This window comes from Ascaphus truei, chromosome 14, assembly GCF_040206685.1.
Source record: "Ascaphus truei isolate aAscTru1 chromosome 14, aAscTru1.hap1, whole genome shotgun sequence".
NCBI lineage: Eukaryota > Metazoa > Chordata > Amphibia > Anura > Ascaphidae > Ascaphus > Ascaphus truei.
In genome coordinates, this window is record NC_134496.1 from 124,120 (window position 1) to 149,079 (window position 24,960).

The 24,960-nt window shown below is 47.0% G+C and overlaps 1 protein-coding gene across 7 annotated transcripts in view; it reads left to right on the forward strand.

Moving 5' to 3' along the window:
• Positions 1-24,960, forward strand: part of FAM168B (family with sequence similarity 168 member B) — a 143,857-nt gene that overhangs the window by 89,004 nt on the left and 29,893 nt on the right. For 4 of the 7 annotated variants that reach the window (XM_075569474.1, XM_075569471.1, XM_075569473.1 and 1 more), the window contains exon 3: positions 12,215-12,307. The exons of 2 other annotated variants lie outside the window; for them this stretch is intronic. In XM_075569474.1, coding sequence (XP_075425589.1) covers positions 12,215-12,307 — 93 coding nt within the window. Of the gene's footprint in view, positions 1-12,214; positions 12,308-24,960 lie in introns of those variants that run through there. One more of the 7 variants, XR_012787910.1, reaches the window with a different exon arrangement.

Here is a 24,960-nt window from a genome sequence, read left to right on the forward strand (position 1 = left end):
TGAATGCATTAAAGTGATTATTTTTCAGGGATATTTTGAGTGCTTATTTTGAGACTTCTTTTTTTTTGTGACTAATTTATATTAATATGTTTTATATGTAGAAAGATTCATTGTGCAGATTACTATTACAGCTCAACCCCCTTATAACGCTGTGCTTGGGGTCCAAAGAATCACATTGCGCTATAAGCGGATCACATCTTAATATATAAAATCGAAAGGTTGGTACTAGCTGCGGTGAATCTGATTGGTCCTCAGTCTCTGGCCAATCAGATTGGTGGCTCTGACGTCACCCAGCTGCCACTGAGTCAGCCAGTCTCTCTCTCTCATCATCTCCCTCTCTCATCATCTCCCTCCCCGGTGCTCAGTCACCTACCTCTCTCATCATCTCCCTCTCTCATCATCTCCCTCTCTCATCATCTCCCTCTCTCATCATCTCCCTCTCTCATCATCTCCCTCTCTCATCATCTCCCTCTCTCATCATCTCCCTCCCCGGTGCTCAGTCACCTACCTCCCCGGCACTCACTCACCTCCCTCGCGGGGGGGCAGGCAGCTGGCGCTGAGTGCCTAAGATGGCGGCGCCCGGAAGGACTCCCTCCCTCGCGGCGCCCGGAAGGAGAGGTGACGTGTGTGTGTGTGTGTGTGACACTGTAGGGTGGGGACCGGAGCTGCGCTTGGGGGTGGGAGGAGCGGAGAGAGGAGGGGGGACCGGGAAAACATACAGGGGGAGTGACCCGGAATATTTTAAGCAACCCCCCCCTCCTGTCCACTGTCTGTCCCCCTCCTGTCCACTGTCTGTCCCCCTCCTGTCCACTGCCCCCCCCTCCTGTCCACTACCCCCCCTCCTGTCCACTGTGTCCCCCCCTTCTCTCCACTGTCCCCCCCTCCTGTCCACTGACCCCCCTTCCTGTCCACTGCCCCCCCTCCTGTCCACTGTCCCCCCCGTCCACTGCCCCCCCTCCTGTCCACTGTCCCCCCCTCCTGTCCACTGCCCCCCCCTCCTGTCCACTGCCCGCCCCCTCCTGTCCACTGCCCCCCTCTCTCCTGTCCACTGCCCCCCCCTCCCTCCTGTCCACTGTCCCCCCCCCCTCCTGTCCACTGTCCCGTCCCCCCCCCCCTCCTGTCCACACTGTCTCCCTCCCTCTGGGGGGGGGGGGGGGGAACAGAGAAAAAGGGGGAGCACAGAAATAGGGTGAGAGGAGGGGGCGGGAAATTTAACTCACGGGCAACGCCGGGTCTCTCAGCTAGTTAGAAATAATGTACAATTGTATGCATTTTACAATAAAGTATTTAAGATACTAATAATAGTGTTGTAAAGTATTCATAAATACAAAACTTGGGAGCCACCCTTGTATCGCGTTATAAGCGAATTCGCGTTGTAACGGGGTTGAGCTGTATTTAATTATTTCAATCTTAAATTAAATATTTAAGTAGTAATGGGGTAAACATGGGGCCTATAAGGCTCGTACCGACGCAACCCCTGAAGAAGCAGTACTGCACCAGGAGACTGCACTGTTACAGTCCTGTCTCCCCCACCACACTTCATAGTTTCATAGTAGATGAGGTTGAAAAAAGACATACGTCCATCAAGTTCAACCTATTGTAAATTTAGACAACAGATACTTTACCCTATATCTATACTTACTTATTGATCCAGAGGAAGGCAAACAAAAAATCCCATTAAGGGGAAAAATGAATTCCTTCCTGACTCCAAGAATTGGCAATCGGATTAATCCCTGGATCAACATCCTTCCCATGTACAGTATACTTATTTGGTATATATCCCTGTATACCTTTCCCATCTAAAAAGATGTCCAACCTTTTTTTTTAACAAATCTATTGTATCTGCCATCACAGTCTCCATGGGTAATGAATTCCACATTTTAACTGCCCTTACTGTAAAGAACCCTTTCCTTTGCTGCTGGTGAAATTTCCTTTCCTCCAACCTTAAGGGATGGCCCCGAGTCCTTTGTACTGCCCGTGGGATGAATAGTTCTTTTGAAAGCTCCTTTTATTGTCCCTGAATATATTTGTATATAGTTATCATATCCCCTCTTAGACGCCTCTTTTCTAATGTAAATAAATCTAATTTAGCTAGCCTCTCCTCATAAGTTAGAATGTCCATCCCCTTTATTAATTTGGTGTCTCTTCTCTGCACTCTCTCTAGTTCCATAATGTCTTTTCTTAGGATTGGTGCTTGGAAAGCTATTGCATGTTTGTTACATTGTGAGTACAACTAAGTTTCAAAGCTAATATTTTTCCTTTTTTTTCCCCCTTTCCTCTGAGGAATATGCTTTGAAGATCTCTGAGAACATTGATTTCTGAACACACAATCATATTTTTGTGCCAAATTGATTAAGCACTCAAGTGCATTTTTCACTTTCCTTTTTTATTGAGACTTGCTTCTGTAATCTATTTTTTTTTTTTTTTTAAACATTATTTATGTATGTATTTTATTGTCCTACTCTTGTGCAGCTTCACTGGACGTTTTATTTGGCAGTAAACTTTGAGCAACTACTGTAGTTCACATGGGGCCATAAAAATGTTGTGAAATCTATTTCCTGTATTTCTAAACCTTGTAATTTCGTTAAACATTAACAACATTTTGCAACTCTATCGCATTAAAATACATTGGTTTGTAGAATCATTAAAGGCTGTGAAACCTTGTTAAACGATTGACACCTTTAAGACATGCAGAGCTATACTGCTAAGGAGACTTGTAATAGTGTAGAGGGCTTTCAAAACTGTACATCAATGAAGCATTCCAATGTTGCTTTAAAAGATAGCAATTAAAATTTCCTGGACATGTACAGTATACATAAGTTTGTAGCTGCAAATCATATTGGAATTTGTTATGGCATCCTTACACCTTCCTAAGAAATATACTATTTTATTTACAGTGAATGTTTTCTACCCTCAGTTTAGTTTTCTTGTAGGTTGATACCTTTTTAGTGAACCCACTTGGGGTTGAAGGGGGGGGTCGAAGGGGGCAAAGGGGGGGGTCGAAGGGAGGGGGCGGGGAGGGGGGCGAAGGGAAGGGAGAGGGGGTCGAAGGGGGGAAGGGGCATTAGGGGCGGGGGGCAAAGGGGGGGGCGGGGAGGGGGGCGAAGAGAGGGGGCGAAGGGAGGGGAGAGGGGGTCGAAGGGGGGAAGGGGCATTAGGGGCGGGGGGCAAAAGGGGCGGGCGAAGGGAGGGGGGAGAAGAGAGGGGGGCCAAGGGGAGGGGGCGGGGGGCAAAGGGAGGGAGGTGGGGGGCAAAGGGAGGGGGGAGGAGGGGGCAGGGGGCGAAGGGGAGGGGTGAAGGGGAGGGGTGTGGGGGTGAAGGGGAGGGGGTGTGGGGGGTGAAGGGTAGGGGGGTAAAGGGTAGGGGTGAAGGGCAGGGGATGTGGGGGGTGAAGTGCAGGGGTGTGGGGGGTGAAGTGCAGGGGATGTGGGGGTAAAGGGCAGGGGTAGGGGGGGTAAAGGGTAGGGGTGAAGGGCAGGGGGCGTGGGGGGTGAAGGGCAGGGGGTGTGGGGGGTGAAGGGTAGGGGGGGTAAAGGGCGGGTAGGGGGGGTAAAGGGCAGGGGTAGGGGTGAAAGTAAGGCACAAATTGTTGGCAGGAGTAAAATGTCCCTCTCCACACACACGACGGGAGTGAGAGGTGGTGGAGAGTGGGACTGGAGCAGATCCGAGGAGGCTGCTTGGCCCCCCAGCGGCCGGGGAGGTAAGGGAGCGCCGGGGAGGGAAGTGAGCGTTGGCGGCTGGGTTAGGAGGGCCGTGCCGCGCTTCCCCTCCGTCCGGGAGCCGGTTGAGAGCGAGGGGGGAGGAGCCTGAAGTTGACGGCTGTGGCAGGAGGGCCGCGCCGCGCTTCCCCTCCGTGCTTCCCCTCCGTCCGGGAGCCAGTACAGGGCGGCGCACGTGATTGGGGGGGGGACAGAGGGACTGTGTGTGTGTGTGTGTGTGTGTCCTTTGGCCCGTCACTCCGCCTCAGGCCAATGAGAGGTGTGCGGGGGCGGGCGGGCCAAGGGAGCCATCTCATTGGCCTGAGGCGGAGTGACGGGCCAAAGGTCCAATGTGATTGCCCCTAGGGACAGGGAGACACTGGACAAACAGACAGGTATACAACGGTTTGAGAAATATATATAGAGTGGTCGACAAATCACCAAAAAATCTACTCGCCCAACCAAAAAAATCTACTCGCCACCTAGTACCAAACGTGTGCTGCTTGGGCCAATTAGAGCTCGCCACGATGTTAAATCCACTCGCCCGGGGCGTGCAAATGTATAGGTTTGTCGAACACTGTATGTGTATATATATATATATATATATATATATATATATATATATATATATATATATATATATATATATATATATATATATGCAAATATAGCTGTATGCTCATCTGCATGTCTTAGGCAGGTCTGCAACCCCGCCTTTCCCCATTATCACCCAGCATACAGCACTTCCACTGCAGCAAGGGATTCTGGGAAATGACATGCAAATGAGCACACAGTGTCACTTTTTGCCTCAATAACCATTTTTAACATGGTTCCCTATAGGCTTAAGCTTGCTGCATGGTCACAGCTTTGAGCACAGCCAGGGTTAAGGTGCATACCCAGAAAACCACCCACAGACCGCTGTTTCGACCTTGATGGGTCTCATCAGTGTGGGGTTGATTTTACTGGGAATGCAAGAGAGGCTTATGGGATAGGCCAAACCATAATACTGAGTTAAGTTATGGTGAGTAAAAAAAGTGACAAAAACCCTCCACAGGAAAGCAAATATGCAAATATAGCTGTATGCTCATCTGCATGTCTTAGGCAGGTCTGCAACACCGCCTTTCCCCATTATCACCTATCCCATAAGCCTCTCTTGCATTCCCAGTAAAATCAACCCCACACTGATGAGACCCATCAAGGTCGAAACAGCTGTCTGTGGGTGGTTTTCTGGGTATGCACCTTAACCCTGGCTTGTTAAAAATGGTTATTGAGGCAAAAAGTGACACTGTGTGCTCATTTGCATGTCATTTCCCAGAATCCCTTGCTGCAGTGGAAGTGCTGTATGCTGGGTGATAATGGGGAAAGGCGGGGTTGCAGACCTGCCTAAGACATGCAGATGAGCATACAGCTATATTTGCATATTTGCTTTCCTGTGGAGGGTTTTTGTCACTTTTTTTACTCACCATAACTTAACTCAGTATATATATATATAGTTATATATAGTTATATATAGTTATATATAGTTATATATAGTTATATATAGTTATATATAGTTATATATAGTTATATATAGTTATATATAGTTATATATAGTTATATATAGTTATATATAGTTATATATAGTTATATATAGTTATATATAGTTATATATAGTTATATATAGTTTTTGGGTTGTCCTTATTTTGACCATTGATTTTTCCAATTCAGTCATGTTGTTTTACACGTTTCAAAAATTATAACCCTTTTACTATTTTTTTTTTTTTTTTAAATTTAATATTTTATCTCGGTGGATTGCAAGCAGTTTTAGGAATTAATCTTGCATTTCACACAGCTGTGACTTTCATTTGCGTAGGATATTCTCTGGTAATCTCAAGGCCTTAACTGGTAGATTGAAAACCATTGACCTAGAGTTAAACTGGTGTCGGCCATTGTAGCTTGATGAATTTGCCCTTTTTGTGTACATTTTGCTCACTGGATTAGTGGGTAGTTTGGGGAGTGGCTATAGGAGTGTGGGGGCTTGCTCAGTGCGGTACAGTTACAGTATGCACTAAAGATTGAATCTGTTGTCCTGGTTATGTTTTTCATTGCACAAGTTAAATTTGCTAGGACCAAAATGGGGGAAACTGGGGCCTAAGATGTCGGTATCGGATATACAGTATGAACTTCCTATAAAGCATATTTGCCCTAAGAGTGATTGTGTCCATTATATTATAGTCACAAACAGGTTTCTTTACAAAGACTATATTAGTTGAGCACAAATGGCAATGTCTGTTTTGGCTTGTGGAAAAATGTCATCTCTTCTGATATGTGACTAAAGATTAGTCAAAAAGATAATGTTTGTATTTCCAATGTCTTAATTTCTTTCACGGGAGGGGAGGGTGTGGAAATCATTAAAAGTGCAAGTTTTGGATGCTGTACTTTATTTTAATGGGGCACTTCAACTTGGCAGGTTAAAAATAAAAAACAAATGTGGTGTAATTCTATTCTTAGAAATAAGACCGTTGCTTTAATTGCATCTATCTTGTGAAAAAACAATGTGAATACCTTGTCTGAGACACAGGATTAAAGTTTGACAAATATCACCATACAGGTAGTCCTCGTTATCTAACGTTTCACTTTACAACGAATGGCATATCCAACGCTTTACAATGCAACCCTAATGGCTGTTTTTTGACACCGGAATGCGTTACCCAACGCCTGAATGCGTTATCCACTGATTAAGGCTGAGTCCTTACAGACTTCAGCCGTGCGTAGGTGCGCGTAGGCTGAGGGAAAGCGGGTGCTTTGCCTGGCCTGGCCTTAGTTCGTGTGCCGTCGGGTGGCGGGCCAGTGACATCGCCTCATTGGGCGAACCGCTCACGTGACCGGCCCTGCACTCCTGTGAGCGCTCAAACTAAAAAATGATTGTCTGCTACGCTTCCGCACGCCTGCGGAAGTTTGCGTGAGACCCTGCTAAAGCCGCTCATTGCAGCTGCAGGGGCTCACTGGCAAATGTCATCGCGCATCAGCGGATAAACGCTGACCATGAACTCAGCCTAACATGGGACTCACTTTACAATGGCACTATCCAACGCTACTTCCAGAACGGATTCCATTGGATAACCGAGGACTGCCTGTATTTACTTTGTGAACAAAGCCAAGCTAACAATTTTGATTAAATGTCTTGGTGATGAGATCATTTGCCAAACATTGTAAAAACCTCCGAAACCATTTGTTTACATTGAAGTTTTAAGTTTAACAATTATTTTAAGATGCTAGTACTTGTCCATTACATTTATACATTTTGTGAAAATATCGATACATGTTGGTGTGCAGTTTGATGTATGTTGATAGAGATCTTGTACAGTCAAAGAAGCTGTTATTTATATGATATGTATTACTACTGTGAAGCGCTATGTACATTTATGGCGCTATATAAATAAAGACATACAATACAATAGCTGCAGAAGACCGTAAACCTGCTTAAAAAGTCGTTTTTGAAAAACATTCCCCCTCCCCCCGTTCACAACTCAGTGCCCCCGGTGTGTTTGGCAGCTGAGCTGACATAGGGGGGAAGTGTTAGTCAGTCCGTGAGTGTGTGTGAGTCAGTCAGTGAGTGTGAGTCAGTCAGTGAGTGTGAGTCAGTCAGTGAGTGTGTGTCAGTCAGTGAGTGTGTGTCAGTCAGTGAGTGTGTGTCAGTCAGTGAGTGTGTGTCAGTCAGTGAGTGTGTGTCAGTCAGTGAGTGTGTGTCAGTCAGTGAGTGTGTGTCAGTCAGTGAGTGTGTGTCAGTCAGTGAGTGTGTGTCAGTCAGTGAGTGTGTCAGTCAGTGAGCGTGTGTCAGTCAGTGAGCGTGTGTCAGTCAGTGAGCGTGTGTCAGTCAGTGAGCGTGTGTCAGTCAGTGAGCGTGTGTCAGTCAGTCAGTGAGCGTGTGTCAGTCAGTCAGTGAGCGTGTGTCAGTCAGTCAGTGAGCGTGTGTCAGTCAGTCAGTGAGCGTGTGTCAGTCAGTCAGTGACCGTGTGTCAGTCAGTCAGTGACCGTGTGTCAGTCAGTCAGTGAGCGTGTGTCAGTCAGTCAGTGAGCGTGTGTCAGTCAGTCAGTGAGCGTGTGTCAGTCAGTCAGTGAGCGTGTGTCAGTCAGTCAGTGAGCGTGTGTCAGTCAGTCAGTGAGCGTGTGTCAGTCAGTCAGTGAGCGTGTGTCAGTCAGTCAGTGAGCGTGTGTCAGTCAGTCAGTGAGCGTGTGTCAGTCAGTCAGTGAGCGTGTGTCAGTCAGTCAGTGAGCGTGTGTCAGTCAGTCAGTCAGTGAGTCAGTCAGTGAGTCAGTGAGTGTGTCAGTCAGTGAGTCAGTGAGTGTGTCAGTCAGTGAGTGTGTCAGTCAGTCAGTTTGTATTTATGTGTGGGCTTCCCCCCCTTCTCTCCTGACTCCCTCCCCACCCCCCTTTTCCTGACTCCCCCCCCCCCCTGCTGACTGGCGCTGGCTGCTGAGTGGGGGGTGGGGTGGTGGTGGGCTCAGTGGCGGTTGCAGTGGTGTTGTCCTTCCCCGTTCCCCCCCACCCCCCGCATCTCTGTCGGCAGCGGGTGGGAAGGAGGTGAGGCGCTGCTGAGAGAAGGTGTGGGTGGTGGGGCAGAGGCGGGTGTCGGCGGCGGTGGTTCCCCCTCCCCCACGCGGAGCTGTGTCGGCGGCGGGTGGGGAGGTGAGGCGCTGCTGAGAAACGGTATGGTGGGGGAGAGGCGGCTGGAGGTGACAGCGGTTCCCCCCCCCCCCGCAACAGAGCTGTGTCGGCGGCGACACTACCTGCATGCTGCTGCTGGCCGGGGCTCGGTTGAGCCTGGTGGATTCCCTGAAGTGAGATGGGGGGGTGATGGGTTGGGGGGTGGTGAATGCCGGCGGTGAGGTGGGGGGGTGATGGGTGGGGGGGGGAGAGCCGGCGGTGAGGTGGGGGGGTGATGGGGGGGAGGAGCCGGCTGGGAGGTGATGGGGGGGGAGCCGGCGGGGAGGTGAGCTGGGGGGGGTGATGGGTGGGGGAGGTGATGGGGGGGGGAGCCGGCGGGGAGGTGAGCTGGGTGAAGAGGACAGTGGCCGGGTGCTTGTGCGTGTGGAGGAGAACAGAGTGGCAGTTGGGATCAGATTCACCACATCTAGCACCAACCTCACAAAATTCAATTTTATATATATATATAGATGTAACAAAAATTGCAAAAGGGCAATGAAATTAGCAAAAATGGATAATGAAAAAAGGATTGCAAAAGAAAGTAAGGTCAACCCATAAAAGTTCTTTAAGTACCTTAACAACAAAAAAATGAGAAAAGAAAATATAGGACCTTTTCAGTGTGAGATGGGTAGGCAGATTATTGGAGATAAGGAAAAAGCAGAGGTATTAAACAAATTCTTTGCTTCTGTGTTTACCAGGGGAAGAATCAAGTTCAATAGTAGTGCCTCAGGAGGAAGCCACAACCTCCATATTAATGAACAATTGGTTAACTGAGGAAGAAGTTCATAAGCGGCTTGAATAAATTAAAGTATATAAAGCACCTGGCCCCGACGGCATACATCCAAGAGTTCTCAAGGAGTTAAGCTCAGTAATAGCCAAACCATGATATTTAATATTCAAGGACTCCATTTCCACAGGCTCAGTACCACAAGATTGGCGTAAAGCAGATGTTGTGCCTATATATAAAAAGGAGCTAGATTACAACCGGGGAATTACAGACCTGTAAGTCTGACTTCAATAGTGGGGAAACTACTTGAAGGTTTAATACGGGATAATATTCAGGAATACCTAATGGAAACATAATTATTAGTAATAGTCAGCATGGATTTATGAAGGATAGATCATGCCAAACTAACCTTATTTGATTCTTTGAGGAGGTAAGTAGGAATTTAGACCAGGGTAATGCAGTTGATGTGGCCTACTTAGATTTTGCAAAGGCTTTTGATACGGTTCCACATGAAGTTGGTGTACAAAATAAAGAAAATTAGACTCAGTAATAATATATGCACCTGGATTGAAAACTGGTTAAAGGACAGACAACAGAGGGTTGTCGTAAATGGAACTTTTTCAGGTTGGGCTAAAGTTGTGAGTGGATTACCTCGAGGATCGGTACTGGGACCCCTGCTTTTTATCTTGTTTATTAATTACCTTGAGGTTGGCATCGAGAGCAAAGACTCCATCTTTGCTGATGATACTAAATTGTGTAAGGTAGTAGAATAACAGCAGGATGTAATTTCTCTCCAGAAGGATTTGGAGAGACTGGAAACGTGGGCAGGTACAGTAAATGGCAGATGAGGTTTAATACAGATAAAATTAAGGTTATGCATTTGGGATGCAAGAATAAAAAGGTGACTTAAAAATGATATGGGGATAAATTGGGGGAATCCTTGATGGAGAAGGATTTAAGAGTGCTTGTAGAAAGCAGGCTTAGCAATAGTGCCCAAAGTCATGCAGTAGCTGCAAAGGCAAACAATATCTTATCTTGTATTAAAGGGGCAATGGATGGAAGGGAAGTAAACATAATTAGGCCACTTTGCAAAGCATTAGTAAGACCACACCTTGAATATGGAGTACAATTTTGGGCACCAATCCTAAAAAAAGACCTTATGGAACTAGAGAGAGTGCAGAGAAGAGCCACCAAATTAATAAAGGGAATGGACAATCTAACTTATGAGAAGAGGCTAGCTAAATTAGACTGTTACATTAGAAAAGAGGCGTCTAAGAGGGGATATGATAACTATATACAAATATATTCAGGGACAAGACAAGGAGCTTTCAAAAGAACTATTGATCCCACGGGCAGTACAAAGGACTCAGGCCATCCCTTAAGGTTGGAGGAAAGGAGATTTCACCAGCAACTAAGGAAAGGGTTCTTTACAGTAAGGGCAGTTAATATGTGGAATTCATTACCCATGGAGACTGTGATGGCAGATACATAGATTTTGTTCAAAAAAAGGTTGGACATAATTTTAGTAAGGAAAGGTATACAGGGATATACCAAATAAGTATACATGGGAAGGATGTTGATCCAGGGATTAATCCGATTTCCAATTCTTGGAGTCAGGAAGGTATTTATTTTTCCCCTTATGAGATATCATTGGATGATATCACACTGGGTTTTTTTGTTTGCCTTCCTCTGGATCAATATACTGTAAGTAAAGATATAGGATAAAGTATCTGTTGTCTAAATTTAGCATAGGTTGAACTTAATGGACGTATGTCTTTTTTCAACCTCATCATCTACTATGTTACATGCACACTCCCCTTACTACTAGCAGTGCCTGCAGCTCTCTGACGGGTGGAGAGACAAACAGGGACAGCAGGAGGGAGGTGGAACCCCTGATTGCGGCGGCCATTTTTTTTTCTCGATACTGGTTATAGCGCGGTCTCATTATGTGTACCCTGAGCACCACGTAATAACAGGGTTCAGTTGTAGTCCCTATAACAGTCAGTATTAAATGGCAATGGCAGTTGGACAGCGGAGATATGTAGAACACTGAAAATTGCAGCCGACACAGAAAAACCATGACGTCTTGCTTGCTATAATTTGCATTGATTAACTTGTTTATGTATTTATTTATTTATAAAATGTTTTACCAGGAAATAATACATTTGAGTTATCGCTCGTTTTCAAGTATGTCCTGGGCATAGAGTTATAATGACAAATACATGGTTACAAATATAGGCCGAGTCCATAGACGGACAGGCCGTTTTGAGGCGTGCGGACGCTCCACGCTGAGCCACTGCATCCTCAATGAGGATGCCTTGAGAGGGGGCTCACGCGAGCGTCCGCAGGCGTGCTGACGAGTTGGAGGTTTCAGCCGAGCGCCAAGCTGTTTTTCAGCGCGCGCTGTCGGCTGAAAACCTCCAATCACAGCACAGCACAGCAGCGTCAACGTCACGACGCCGTGACGTCGGCGCCGTGACATTGACATCAGTGCGTCGCGGGCGATTGGCCCAGCGACGTCCCTGCCCCGCCTCCAACCACCTCCCCCCGGCTCCCTTCACGCACGCTGGCTCGCCTGCAAGTCCGTGCAATCGCGCAGACTGAAGCAGGCTAGCCTCAGCGTTAGCGCGCCTCCTCTCTCCCCACACCTCTATGGCCCGGGCCTTAGAGTCCAGATTAAAATGTGAGACGACTTTAGTTTTGAAAGAATTTAGAACTTGGGCTATAGTTTTGAGCTTTGAACTTAGGCTTTTGTTTTGAAAGAACTTTAGAATTTATGCCTTCCAACACGCCTTACATGAAAAAGGTTTAGATTACGTTTTTTCTTCATTGGAAATATAGCCTGCCTCAAAGGTGCAGTCTTTCGTGGGACTAATGGTATGTTTGACTTGTTTCAGGGATGATTGCACGGGATCTGAACAGTAGATTTGCTCCTGTGTAAATGTGCATATAATTTGATAAAACCATTGGTTACTGTGTAAGTAAGCTTCAAGGAATTAAATAATAATGTATTGGAAAGGAAAGGTGTGTGTATATTAGGCTTTTTACCCAGCTTAACTTAAAACTGATATAAATGCACTAAAATTCAACTTTTGTTTTCAGAGTTAGAACATCCGCCGTATGTGTCTTCAGGTGTGCAAATGTTCATGTTCGGGCACACGTTCTCTGCTGCGAGAAACTGTGCAGTTAATTCAGGTACCTACTTTGCTTTATTTTAAGTCTATATATCTTTTTCCTACCCTCCCTTTGTGACGGTGAGAGGGTAACCAGGCCATCAATAAAGATATTATGCCCGGCTGGTTACCTCTGAGCCTATTTCAGGGTTTAAAGTGCCAGCTTTTGAACCCAGTGGTTATATAAATTTGCAGGTAAAGTTATGTATGTTTGTGCAACATTAAAGGATTTATGTGTGTTTTATTTTTCCAGGAGTGCTAACCAGTGGAGATTCTCAGGCTATGAGTTTCTAGGGTCGTTTTGCTGTTAAAGCGTTGTCGAATTGTGCCCCAAAAATGTATCCGGGAATCAGGTCAGATTCTCGGGGACATGTAGGCACAGACCTAAGGTCAAAATCCTCCCTTGAAAATAGTTACGCAGCTCACCGCCAGGATTCCCTGCTTCAACACAGACCAGAAAGGTAAATGGGGGCATAGGGATATGTGGATGCAGGGTACAGTCAGGGGTCCCTAGTTTAGTGGCAGCCTCCCCCCCCCCCCCCCCTGTATATGCCCAGAACACCAGAACCTGGTATAGGTGTTCGGAGTGTCTCCAACCATCCATAAGGTTGCGAGAGTAACATTATTTCTAAGTCCAGCTTCAGTGAAAATAGAAGCAACCCTGAAACTTGAACTAAGCGTTATTTGAACCAACTTTTTAACAAACTTCTTATTGGAAGGTCTAGGAGCTCTGAGATTGTATGTGCTTGTCTTTTCAGTGAATCCTAGTAAACGAGAGACTTAGAAGAAATTGTTTAATATTTTTATTAACATTGTTATTAAAGGTAGATATATTTATGCACTGTATATGAGCTGGGGAATTTCCAAGTCTCTGGTTCCGAGAGACCAGATGCCCACCAAGCCTGGTGCCACCAAGTCTGCTAGGTTCCCGGACTTGAAAGTCTCAGAGGTGCCACGTGTTTGGGCGTGCGGAGTACTGGAGTTATTCTTGAGTACCAATGTCCTGGCATGAATAAGGGCTATCCGGCGACCATTTGCCTGGCCCCAGACTCTGAGGAGCCTGGCCCAGCGGGGGGTTCAATAAGCTAAGTGGCAGAGGTGTCAGGTTGGCACATGCCCCTTTGCAGAATTGAGATCCGTGCCTGCCCAGCTTCAGGGTATACCGTAGGCAAACCGCTGGTAGGCTGGTGGAAATACTCCCATGTGCTGATTGGTTGAGGTATTCTGTGAATGGGACTGAAATCCTATAAGAAACCTAGCAGCCAATCAGCTCAGGAAATTCTAAGCGCCAAGACAGCAGCGGCAAATTCGAAATCACCAAAAGATGCTCTGTGAGAAATAGCAGCGAGCCTGCTTCAAGGATTTTGAGCTGAAATATTTTCTAAGTCACGACTTTTTGCGCCCAAGTTCTACATATCGTACGTAGCGGTCGCGGCTGGAACTACATGTCAACATGAGTTCCAGGCGGTTTGGGACTTGCTCGCGGAGCTTATCCAGCGGTAGCGTGTGGAACTTCATTCCGATTTCAGTTCCAGGACATTTCGGGACAAGTCCCGGTCAACTGCAAACTTTATTTTAAGGACTGTAAAGGCTAGGAAAGTCTAGGTGTTCCCCCCCCCCCCCCCCCCCTTCAAATCTCCAAATCCCCAGTAGGTATTTTTTTTTCTTCTTGTATATGTTGTAATTCACTGTGTGTACGTCTGTTTCTATGGAATAAATGACAATTTGTTTTGCTCAGTGAATGATCCCAGGTATAAAGGTGTAAATTCCTGGTCTCCCATGACACCCTTTAAAAAGAAAAAAGAGAAATAAGTACATGAGTAATATGTTTATTTTCTGTTGAAGGTGCAATCCCTCCAAAACAGCTTTTAGAAAGACAGAAAAGTAGGATATTAAACTTTTATCTCTGATTTATTTAGATTTGTCTTTAACAAGTCACATGACTCATTAAATCATATGCATTCATGTTGAATTTGTTTTCCTTTTTGGCCTGTCTGTTCTAATATAAAGTAATCAGTTATCTTTGGAGTAACATGCTGTTCAGAGCATATATAACTATATAAAGAGGTTAATTTGAAACGTACATTTTTGTTTGAATATTAAATCAGCTTTCCAATTAAAAATAAAAAAATTATATGTTTAACATGTGACGATGTATAATTCTACATTCTGACATCAACTGTCAATCGTTTGGTGCTCCTGTTATAAATCTGTAAAAATCCTGATTGCGTGCCTAACATACTGGTTGTTTCAGTCGGTGTAACTTAGCATCTACAATGTATCCTTAATTTACTAAGGTAACATTATCTATAATTAGTTTAAAGCTCAAACTGCTGGGAACATTGGCATCAAATTATCACAAACAGGAAAGTGATGCCAAGGTCATGCACTGCTTGGAGGTGGGTCAAAACCTGCAATAGAAATCATAGAATGCTTTAAAACTCAATAAAATGGCATTAAGGGTTGAATAAAAACAGAAACGATCTCTACTACTAGATTTCACATGTTTTTACTGCTTTAAGGATTGCACATTTTAGACCTTCTCTGCAACCCTGTTTGTATATTGCTTGAAAATAGTTAGAAACACAAACAGGAGTGTTTATCATTGCAATTTAACTATTGATGCATTTCATTTGTATGATATTTATATTTATTTGATCACAATAGATGTTACAAAAATATTGTGTGTTTAAAATTCTTTCTTATTTGGGCAACACTTTGGCATATTGGCACAAACCTAAGCAAGGTATATAGGATACACTCTTTTGCCCCTACTCACTATGCTATGAAGGTGCTCCCAGTATTGGAGAATAGAGGCCAGCTTCACTCAAATTAATGACTAAAATCTTCTCCAGCACTGACTTCACAATATATTTAGTACTGGTCTTTAAGGTTTGGCTTTTTAGACTGCATTTGTACAGTAGGACATATTACATTATGAAACAAGTGTTAACTTGTGAGGGTTTCATTTTATTGCTGCTACAATTTAGATAGCCTGGACCAGGGGTGGGCAACCTATTTTTCAATTTAGCCAGAGGTGTGGCGAATTAAAAGTGAAAATAGGCACACCATGTAAGAATTGAGGTATTATGTTGCGCATGCGAAAATTTTAAACACACATTGTTTGAACAAGTTTATTGAAAACATGAACACTTTGACTACTCCGTTACAACTGCGTCAGACGCAAATGATGAAAACACACACAGCCAGACACGCACACAGCCAGACACACACACAGTCGGTGGGGTGGTATGTTATTTATATATTCTCAGTCCCCCTCCCCCCCATCATCTCATTTCACCACCCCTCATCTCATTCCCTCCAAAATCCATGATCAGGGGCACAGCCAGGACGTGACTGGGTACAAAACAAAGATACAAGCAGCCATTGCCAGCTGCCCGCACGCAGCCACACACACCAAGCCAGTCAGTCACACATACCCAGCCAGCCACACACACACACACACAACCAGCCAGTCACACACACACACACACCCAGCCAGTCACACACACCCAGCCAGTCACACACACACCCAGCCAGTCACACACACACACACCCAGCCAGTCACACACACACACAGCCAGTCACACACACACACACCCAGCCAGTTGCACACACACACACACCCAGCCAGTCTCACACACACACACAGCGCCATGGTGAGTCAAGCAGGTTATATGTTCATTCATTAGAAAGAGAATTAATACACCTAAATGCAAAAATACAAATCAGTGCACTGTTACAGAACACTTTAAAATGCACACCTTTGCTGTAAACTTGAAGCAGAGCAACCAGCTATTAGTGAAGCAGGAGGAGGACAGCCAGAGAAGAGCCAGGAATCAGAGGAGCGTGGCGCTGCAGTGCAGGATCAAGTATATCAGTGCAGACAAGAAACACTTCCGGGTTGGGGGTACATGGAGTGCTCAGGTGCGCGCGCTCACTACATGCTCCACCACAGGTGTCCTCTGACTGCTGCTCGGCCCCTGCTTCATTCACAAACTGCGGCGTGCTCGCGCATGCCGGGGGAGTGCTAGCGCATGCCGGGGGAGTGCTCGCACTTGCCAGAGGAGGGGGGACTTGCGCTTGGGAAAAAACTAAGTTACTCAATTCGCCACAGTTTGACTGCCAATTCGCCACAAGTGGCGAATGGCGACAGGGTTGCCCACCCTGGGCCTAGACAGTACTGTGCCTATAAAACATGCACTTAAGTTTATTCTATGCTGTGTGTGTCTTGGGTAGTGGTGCTTGGTTTAAAATCACAACCTAAATGATAAGGTTGTATTATTTCAGCTATTAGTGAAGCAGGAGGAGGACAACCAATAGTAAGAGTCATTGACATTTTTGGGTAAAAGTGTCTGGGTATGCATACAAGATAAACGGTTGGAGAAAAATACTGGAAACGGGACTACCCCTCCATCGGAAACTCGCAGATCTGAGATGCGCACGCAGACACTCGTTCCCTCCAGTATTTGCTGTACAGCTGATAGGGTCTAGAAACTCCGTATTTTTCTTCATTTTACACCTTAGACTGCGGCCAGGCAGGGAACGGGCGCACTCATGCACTTCGCCCTGCTCGGACGGGCGCTACGTGGCCGTGCGGGCAAACCGCTCACGTGGCCGTGCGGGCAAACCGCTCACGTGGCACGCTTGCGAGCGGCAAATTCAAATTTGCTTGTTCTAAGCGCCGAGCGGACGCAGGCGCTTGCTCAAACTGGCCACACACATTGCTGCAATGTGTTTAATCGTGGCCAGCGTGAGCCCGCCCGCTTGGCGCCACCCTGGCTGAGGCCTCGGGGTGCCTATGGGACACCTATACCGTGCTCACGCAGCTTGGTTGATATCTTTAGGGAGATTAAAGAGCCTCCTAGTCTTTGTTCGGTCTGCAGATGGATGTTTTCGGCAGGCCCTTGCAGTTATGGGTTTGCAGACAGTATCTGGCGCGCCCGCATGGGGGCTCATTTGCCTTCCATGTGCCAGAAGTTGTGCCAGTTAGCATTGGAAGTAGCGTGGCGCTCTCCAGCTTTGGGACGGAGCTTATTTAAGCGTTTTGGTGCTATACCAGGTAAGGATTGATTCTGCTCGCCTTCACCAGTTTGTGGCTATAGCCGTCTGAGGCTCTGTTAGGCATGGCAGAAGAAAAGGCTCTGTTCCCGAACCCTAAATTGGATATGGATAAGATTAGAAAAGGTTTTAGCCAAAAGTAAGCGTGTTGCTTTTGCAGATTGCGAAATGAATTTGCCCGCTGGCTATTTAAAAAAAATGATGTGCTGATTACATAAAGAAAAGTGATCACGCAAAATGTATCTTTTTAAAATGTTATGATTTCTTTTCATGGATAAAGTCTGCCATGTTAATAAAGCAAGTCAAAGTAGCCAAGCCTGAGCTTTCAGAGTCACAAGATTTGAAGAGCACTTGTAAGCAAACGTCGTTGAATTGGGCTAAAACCTCTTTTAAAGATTTTAGCATTGAATCAAAGCGGGTATAATCAGGAGGATGTACTGTATGTTACCCTCAATATTGAGGATATGATGGAAGAAATTAGTCCAGGATATCGCTTTTTTTGCATGAGAGAGAAGCCTACAGTTTTTACGATTCGTTCTTACATCTAATCAAGCATGAATGGGGGGCACTAGAAAAAATGGTTCTCAATTGGCAACATTTTTCAAAATACATCCATTTCTAGAAGAGGCATCATGCCCACAAGATTATTGATGCAGCCATTGCAAGAATAGCCATGAGGATGACCATACCTCTTGAGGACATCACTTCACTTCATTAAAGAATCTGATGGATAGTAGTTTGTACGGGTTGCTTAAAAACCAGTACTCAACTCTGGGGTATGTGGTTAGAACGGCAGTAGCATCTACATGTGTGGCTAGAACCGTGAAGATCTGGATCCAGGATCTAGAACCCAAATAGGAAATTCAGAGATGTTTGAGAATTTTTTATTTTTTTTTGTTCTAAAGGAAGCTGTGGATTTTTTTGTGTGTGCACCAATTGATAAAACTGCTGACCTGGAGGTCAGTCTTATGAGTTATCAGTGGCAGCTTGTAAATCATGGTGGCTCAATCAAGTCATGGTCACCCGACCCATCATCTGTGTTTGCTGATAAACCTATCTTTCCATGGGAAATTATTATTATTAAATTCCTATTTGGTGAGAATTTAGATTAAATTCTAGCCAAAATATCTGGAGGAAAAGATAGTGTTCTGCCACATGAGGAACCCTTTCTTTGGGATTCCGGAAGAGCATTTCATATTCACTTGACGGGCAGCTAACGTCATGGATTTTACTCTCTCAAGTCTCTGGGTTTCAAACTCTCCCTGGAGAGACGGTCCATATAAGAAGTACAGTAGGCCTTCTGAAGACTGAAGGGACCATATCCTAGATCTAGAGGGGGTTCGGGGGGTGCAGATTATCCCTTCACTTAAAAACTGAATCTGTTGTGAAGTGTTTAGGTGCCTGGTTTAACACATGAAGGGAAAGTATGCCTGTTGCAGGGTACATGCAACCACACGCGGGTTCCCTTGATAAGGCTTATTTATTGAGCATTAAAACATACAGCACACAAAAACAAAATAGCTTCTCATCAGCAGACAAAAAGAAAATAGCTTCTTCAGCAGACAACAAAATAGCTTCTTTTTAGCAGACAAAACAAAATAGCTTTTCTTCAGCTTAGAAAACAAGGTAGCTTCTCTTTTGCATGCAGGACGCAGACAGTTCATCACATATGTACTTTGCAACACAGACCTTATAGCAGTAATCTCTTCAGTATTTTCAGTCCTGTCTCCTGACCAGCTAGCTTACATGTTTGTGTAGCCTGGGGGTTTTAAACACCTTGATAATGCAGCTGGTGTCAGACTAATTAAGCAGCCCTTCTTCACTGAAAGTAAACCTCGCCACTGCTGCACTGCAAACTTAGACATATGTTTGCCAGGTATATGGCTGGTGTGACGTTCATTCACCCTGTCACATTCCTCCCCTGTTAGTGTGTGGCTGGGGCTACGCACGGCTGAAGCCCGACCATCCACCCCTTCTCTAGAAAAGAAGTCCGCATTTGCATTCTCTTTTCCAGGCCTATGCTGAATCTCAAATGAGAAGGGTTGGAGGGCCATATACCACCTGGTCAATCTAGCATTGGAGTCCTTCATACTATTTAACCACTTGAATGGAGCATGGTCCGTCACCAGAGTAAAATGCACGCCTGCCAGGTAATGCCTCAAAGCCTCGATTGCCCACGGTACTGCGAGGCACTCCTTCTCAATCACTGAGTAGTTTTTTCCTACTCAGGAAAAGGATAGGGTGTTCAACTCCCTCAAACTGTTGTGACAACACTGCCCCTAGCCCTTTCTCTGATGCATCTGTTTGCACTATAAAAGGGCTGTTGAAGTCCGGGCTTCTAAGGATGGGACCCTCTGATAGACACCTTTTTATGTCCTCAAAGGCTCTCTAACAATCCCTTGATCATACCACTTGTGTAGGGGTACACTTTTTTATGAGTTCCGTTAAAGGGGCTGCCACTTCCGAATAGTTGGGGATGAACCGCCGGTAGTACCCTGCTAAACCCAGGAGAGAGCGTACCTGCGTTTTTGTTTGGGGGGTCGGAACTTCTTTCAGGGCAACTACCTTGTCGGCTAGTGGCATTACTTTTCCACCTCCCACTGCATACCCTAAGTATTTGGTTTCCGCCTTACCCAAGGCACATTTCTTAGGGTTAGCTGTGAGCCCTGCCTCTCTTAGAGATTTGAGGACCGCTTTCAGCCTATTTAGATGGGCCCACCAGTGTTTACTATAAATGACAATGTCATCTAGGTAGACTGTGGCATACGTCCTATGGGGTCTCAGTACCTTATCCATGAGTCTGTGAAATGTGGCTGGGGTTCCATGCAGTCCAAATGGCATTGTCACAAACTGGTATAAACCCATGTGAGTGGCAAAGGCTGTTTTGCATTTGGACTTTTCCTCTAAGGGTATTTGCCAGTATCCTTTTGTCAAGTCCAGTGTGGATATATATTCCGCGTTACCAAGGGCGTCAATTAATTCGTCCACCCTTGGCATCGGATATGCGTCAAACTTGGATACCGCATTGACCTTTCGGAGGTCCACACAAAATCTTACCTTCCCATCGGGTTTAGGGACCATAACTAGTGGACTACACCACTCACTGCATGATTCCTCAATCACTCCTAAGTGTAACATTTCTTGTACCTCCTTCTCTACCAGAGCCCTACGATTTTCAGGCAACCTATAAGGACGGGAACGTACTTTTACGCCAGGTGCTGTCTCAATCGCATATGAAATTAAGTTAGTTTGTCCTGGCAAATCAGAAAAAACATCATGGAATTGTGTAATTATTGCTAACACGTCCCCTTTTTGTTCAGAGGACAACTGTTTACCCATTGGGATTTTATCGTCACTCACGATGTTCTCCCGTGGAGGCTGAGGACCCAAGTCCGTTTCCTCCTTTACCGGGTGGATGAATAAAGACCGCTGCATCTTTCAGGGTTTCAGCAAGTTCACATGGTAAATTTGTTTACCCTTCCTGGACCCTGGTTGAGCGATCTCGTAATCCACATCACCCGTACGGCGGAGTACTTCGAATGGGCCCTGCCATTTGGCCAGGAGTTTACTCTCGCAACTTGGTAACAATAACATCACCTTGTCTCCCGGGTGAAACACTCTCATGCGAGCATTCTGATTGTAATGTCTCTCCTGACTGTCCTGGGCTGATCTAAGATTCTCCCTAGCAAAATTGCCGACCACATCTAGGCGCTTCCTAAGGTCTAGTACATATTGCAGGGTATTCTTAGAAGTGGACCGCTGTTCCTCCCAGGACTCCTTTGGGAGGTCTAAGATACCCCGGGGTTGGCGGCCATAGAGCAATTCAAATGGAGAGAATCCCGTGGAGGCCTGGGGAACTTCCCGCACTGCAAACAGCAGAAAAGGGAGAAGTTCATCCCAGGCTCTCTTCTCTGAATCTACAAATTTCCTCAGCATCCCTTTTAGAGTTCGGTAAAATCTTTCCACCAATCCGTCAGTCTGTGGATGGTAGACCGATGTCTGAACAGACTTGACCTCTAGTAACTTTAATACATCCTGCATCAGTTTAGCCATGAAATTTGTACCTTGGTCTGTCAACATAACCTGGGGAAGTCCAACCCGTGAGAACAGTTCCAACAACTTGTTGGCCACTTGCTTCGCCGTTGCTGTTCTCAGGGGGAACGCCTCAGGATATCTTGTTGCATAGTCAACTATTACAAGAATAAACCTGTGTCCTTTCGCAGAAGGTTCTAGAGGTCCTACCAAGTCTACTCCAATCCTCTCAAAGGGAACTGACACCAAGGGTAGAGGAACAAGAGGGGCTGTTTTTTGTCCCTTTCGGACTAGTTAGCTGGCACTCCGGACATGTCGTACATAACTTAGCAATATCACTATGCATCCCTGGCATTTAGAATCGGGATGAAATACTGTCCAATGTTTTTTATCCCTGCCCAGGTGACCACCCCAAGGGACAGTATGGGCTAGAGTGAACACAGACTTAACAAACGCCTTGGGAACCAATATCTGTCTGGTGACCTCCCCTGTTTGTGTCTGCCTATTCACCCTATACAGAATATCATTTGATAGCTCAAAATGGGGGAATACTATCACCCCCTGTGCATTTAAAATCTGCTCATCAATTTTCACCACCTTGTCATACTGTCTAGCAAGGACTGGGTCTTCTCTTTGCTTCTGGCGAAAGTCAGGGAGGTACAGGTCTGGTAAAACTCCAGGGCCCATATCCCCCTCCCTCTGGCCATCCCCAGACATCACTTGTGACCTCTGACTACTAGAATGGTCACCTTGAGACCCAGATTTCTGCAACCAGTCCTGTTTGTCAGAGCGTCTTTGCTTCCGAGTCTTTTGAACCCGGTGTCTACTGGGAAAAAGGTCTGCCGAGAAGGGGAACAGTTTGCAAGGGTTCTCCTGAGCCATAGAAGGAGGCTCCTTGTGAAAGACTGGAGCCATTAGGTCCGAAAAGAAAGGCCAGTCCCGGCCGAGCACAACGGGGGCAAGGAGCGACTCCTACTTCGAGGTAAGCCTCCTGACCTTTTACCTGTAGCCGGATTTTGGCCGTTGGATAGCGTTTTACATCGCTGTGTATACATTCTATACTCCATGGGAAGTCAAAAGAACACACGTTGGGCGGTAACAGTTCCTGGAGGACCAGAGTTTTCCCAGAGCCCGAATCTACAAGGGCCTGGACGGTTTTTCCCCCAATCAGGGCTGGAAGTAGCCAGGGCTTGTAATTTTCTCCAGTGAAGGCCGAGGCGATGGTCCTGCTGAATGAACAATCCATCAGTGGACAGTCCACATACCGGTGGCCTTGTTCTCCGCAGGCGGAACATGGAGAGGGTTCCCTCGCAGGAGGGGGCTGTGGATAGTGCTCCGCTGGACCGGATACTGGAGACCAGGCATCTGGTGGGTCCTGTGGGCGACGTCCTCGGAAGTTCCTCTCATTTTGCGATGAGCCGACATCAGGAAGGAGATGAGGGTCTCGGCGGGGACCAGCATTTGGACTCCGTCCTTGCTGGAACGACTGCTCCTTCCATTGGACTTGACGGTTGCGTATGGACGGGCCATAGGTTCCACGTTGATCCGACCTCCCTCTTTGGGCGTCCGCAAGTGCCGGTGGAGTCGGGTCCAGGACACTCGCCTGCTGCTCAGCCCTAAGGAAGTTCTCCACGAGTCGGACCACCAAAGCTAGGGTTTCAGCAGCGTGGCGTTTTACCCACGAGCGTGCGGAAGGGGGTATTATTTGTAGAAATTGTTCCAAAACCACCTGCTCAAGAATTACCTCCTTAGTGCACTCCTCGGGTTGTATCCAGCTCGTACACGAGTCCAATAACCGCTGAGCGAGGACCCGGGGTCTCATCTTAGCGATGTACTTCATGTTCCGGAACTGCTGCCGGTAGGTCTCTGGGGTCAGACCTAAGCGATCCAGTATGGCGGCTTTTACTTGTCGGTAGTCCATTGCCTGATCTGCTGGGAGGCCCTGATATGAGGCCTGGGCTTCTCCTATGAGGAGTGGGGCCAAAGCAGTATCCCAGCGATCTGCAGCCCAGCCCTGAGCTTCAGCAACCCTTTCAAATGTCAGTAGAAAAGCCTCTGGATCCTCGTTCTGAGCCATTTTCCTCAGGAGTACCCGTGGTTTGTTTCAAGTTCTGGACTGGCAGACCCCTGGAATTGGGTCAGCAGCTTGGCCATCCGCTCCCCCTGTGCTGCCTGCTGCTGGGTTAGGAGCGGGGTTTGCTACTGCAATAGTCTTTCTTCTCTCTCTGCTTGTAGTTGTGCCTGTTCCTGCATTAACAGTCCCTGCTGTCTGGTCTGCTCGCACAGAAACTCTTTTAAAAATTCTTCCATTTTTCTCATTTGTGTGTGTGTGGCCCTTCAACTGCAGGGGCCTCTCAAAATCCCGGCACTTCTGACACCATATGTTGCCGGGTACATGCAACCACACACGCGGGTTCCATTGATGAGGCATATTTATTGAGCCTTAAAACATACAGCAGACAAAAAGAAAATAGCTTCTTCAGCAGACAAAACAAAATAGCGTCTCTTCAGCTTAGAAAACAAGGCAGCTTCTCTTTTGCATGCAGGACACAGACAGTTCATCAAATATGTACTTTGCAACACAGACCTTATAGCAGTAATCGCTTCAGTATTTTCAGTCCTGTCTCCTGACCAGCTAGCTTAGGCTAAGGCCCCGCTCCCAGAGTCAGCGCACCCGCACTGCTGACAGGCGGTGCGCTGAGATACACAGACCGCGATATGCGGTCTGTAGGGAGCGGGAGGTGGGCGGGAGGTTTGACAGGGAGGGGGGGCGTGGCTTGAGCGGAGGGACCCGCTACTCTCCCCCCCCCCTCCCTCCACGTACTGCAGGAGGGAGCTGCTACTCTCCCCCCACTCCCTCCACGGGCTGCAGGAGGGACCCGCTACTCTCCCCCCCCTCCCCGGACTGCAGGAGGGAGCTGCTACTCTCCCTCCACTGGTTGCAGGAGGGACCCGCTACTCTCCCCTCCCTCCCTCCACGGACTGCAGGAGGGAGCTGCTACTCTCCCCCCCCTCCCTCCACGGGCTGCAGGAGGGACCCGCTACTCTCCCCCCTCCCTCCCTCCACGGGCTGCAGGAGGGACCCGCTACTCTCCCCCCCCCCCCACCCTCCCTCCACGGACTCGGGCTGGAGCACTCATACATACACACACACACAGGCAGGCAGGCAGGCACTCACGCACTCATACACACACACGCGCGCACACACATGCAGGCACTCACACACTCATACACACACACGCGCGCACACACATGCAGGCACTCACACACACACACAGACAGAGGCAGGCACTCAGGTACACACACACACACACAGACAGGCACGCACGCACTCAGGCACACACATATACACACAGACAGGCACGCACGCACTCAGACACACACACAGACAGGTACTCACCTGCTTTCACTCCACACTCCTCCCCGCTCCCCGAAGCCTCTCCTCCTCCCGAAGCCTCCCCTCCCCATTGGCTCACAGCCACACCACGTGACGCGTCAACGCTAGGAAACACCATTCTCTTGTGTCTCCTAGCGGCTGACGCGCCACAGCGTGTAGTCAGCTGTGCCGCCAGGGGGGACCGG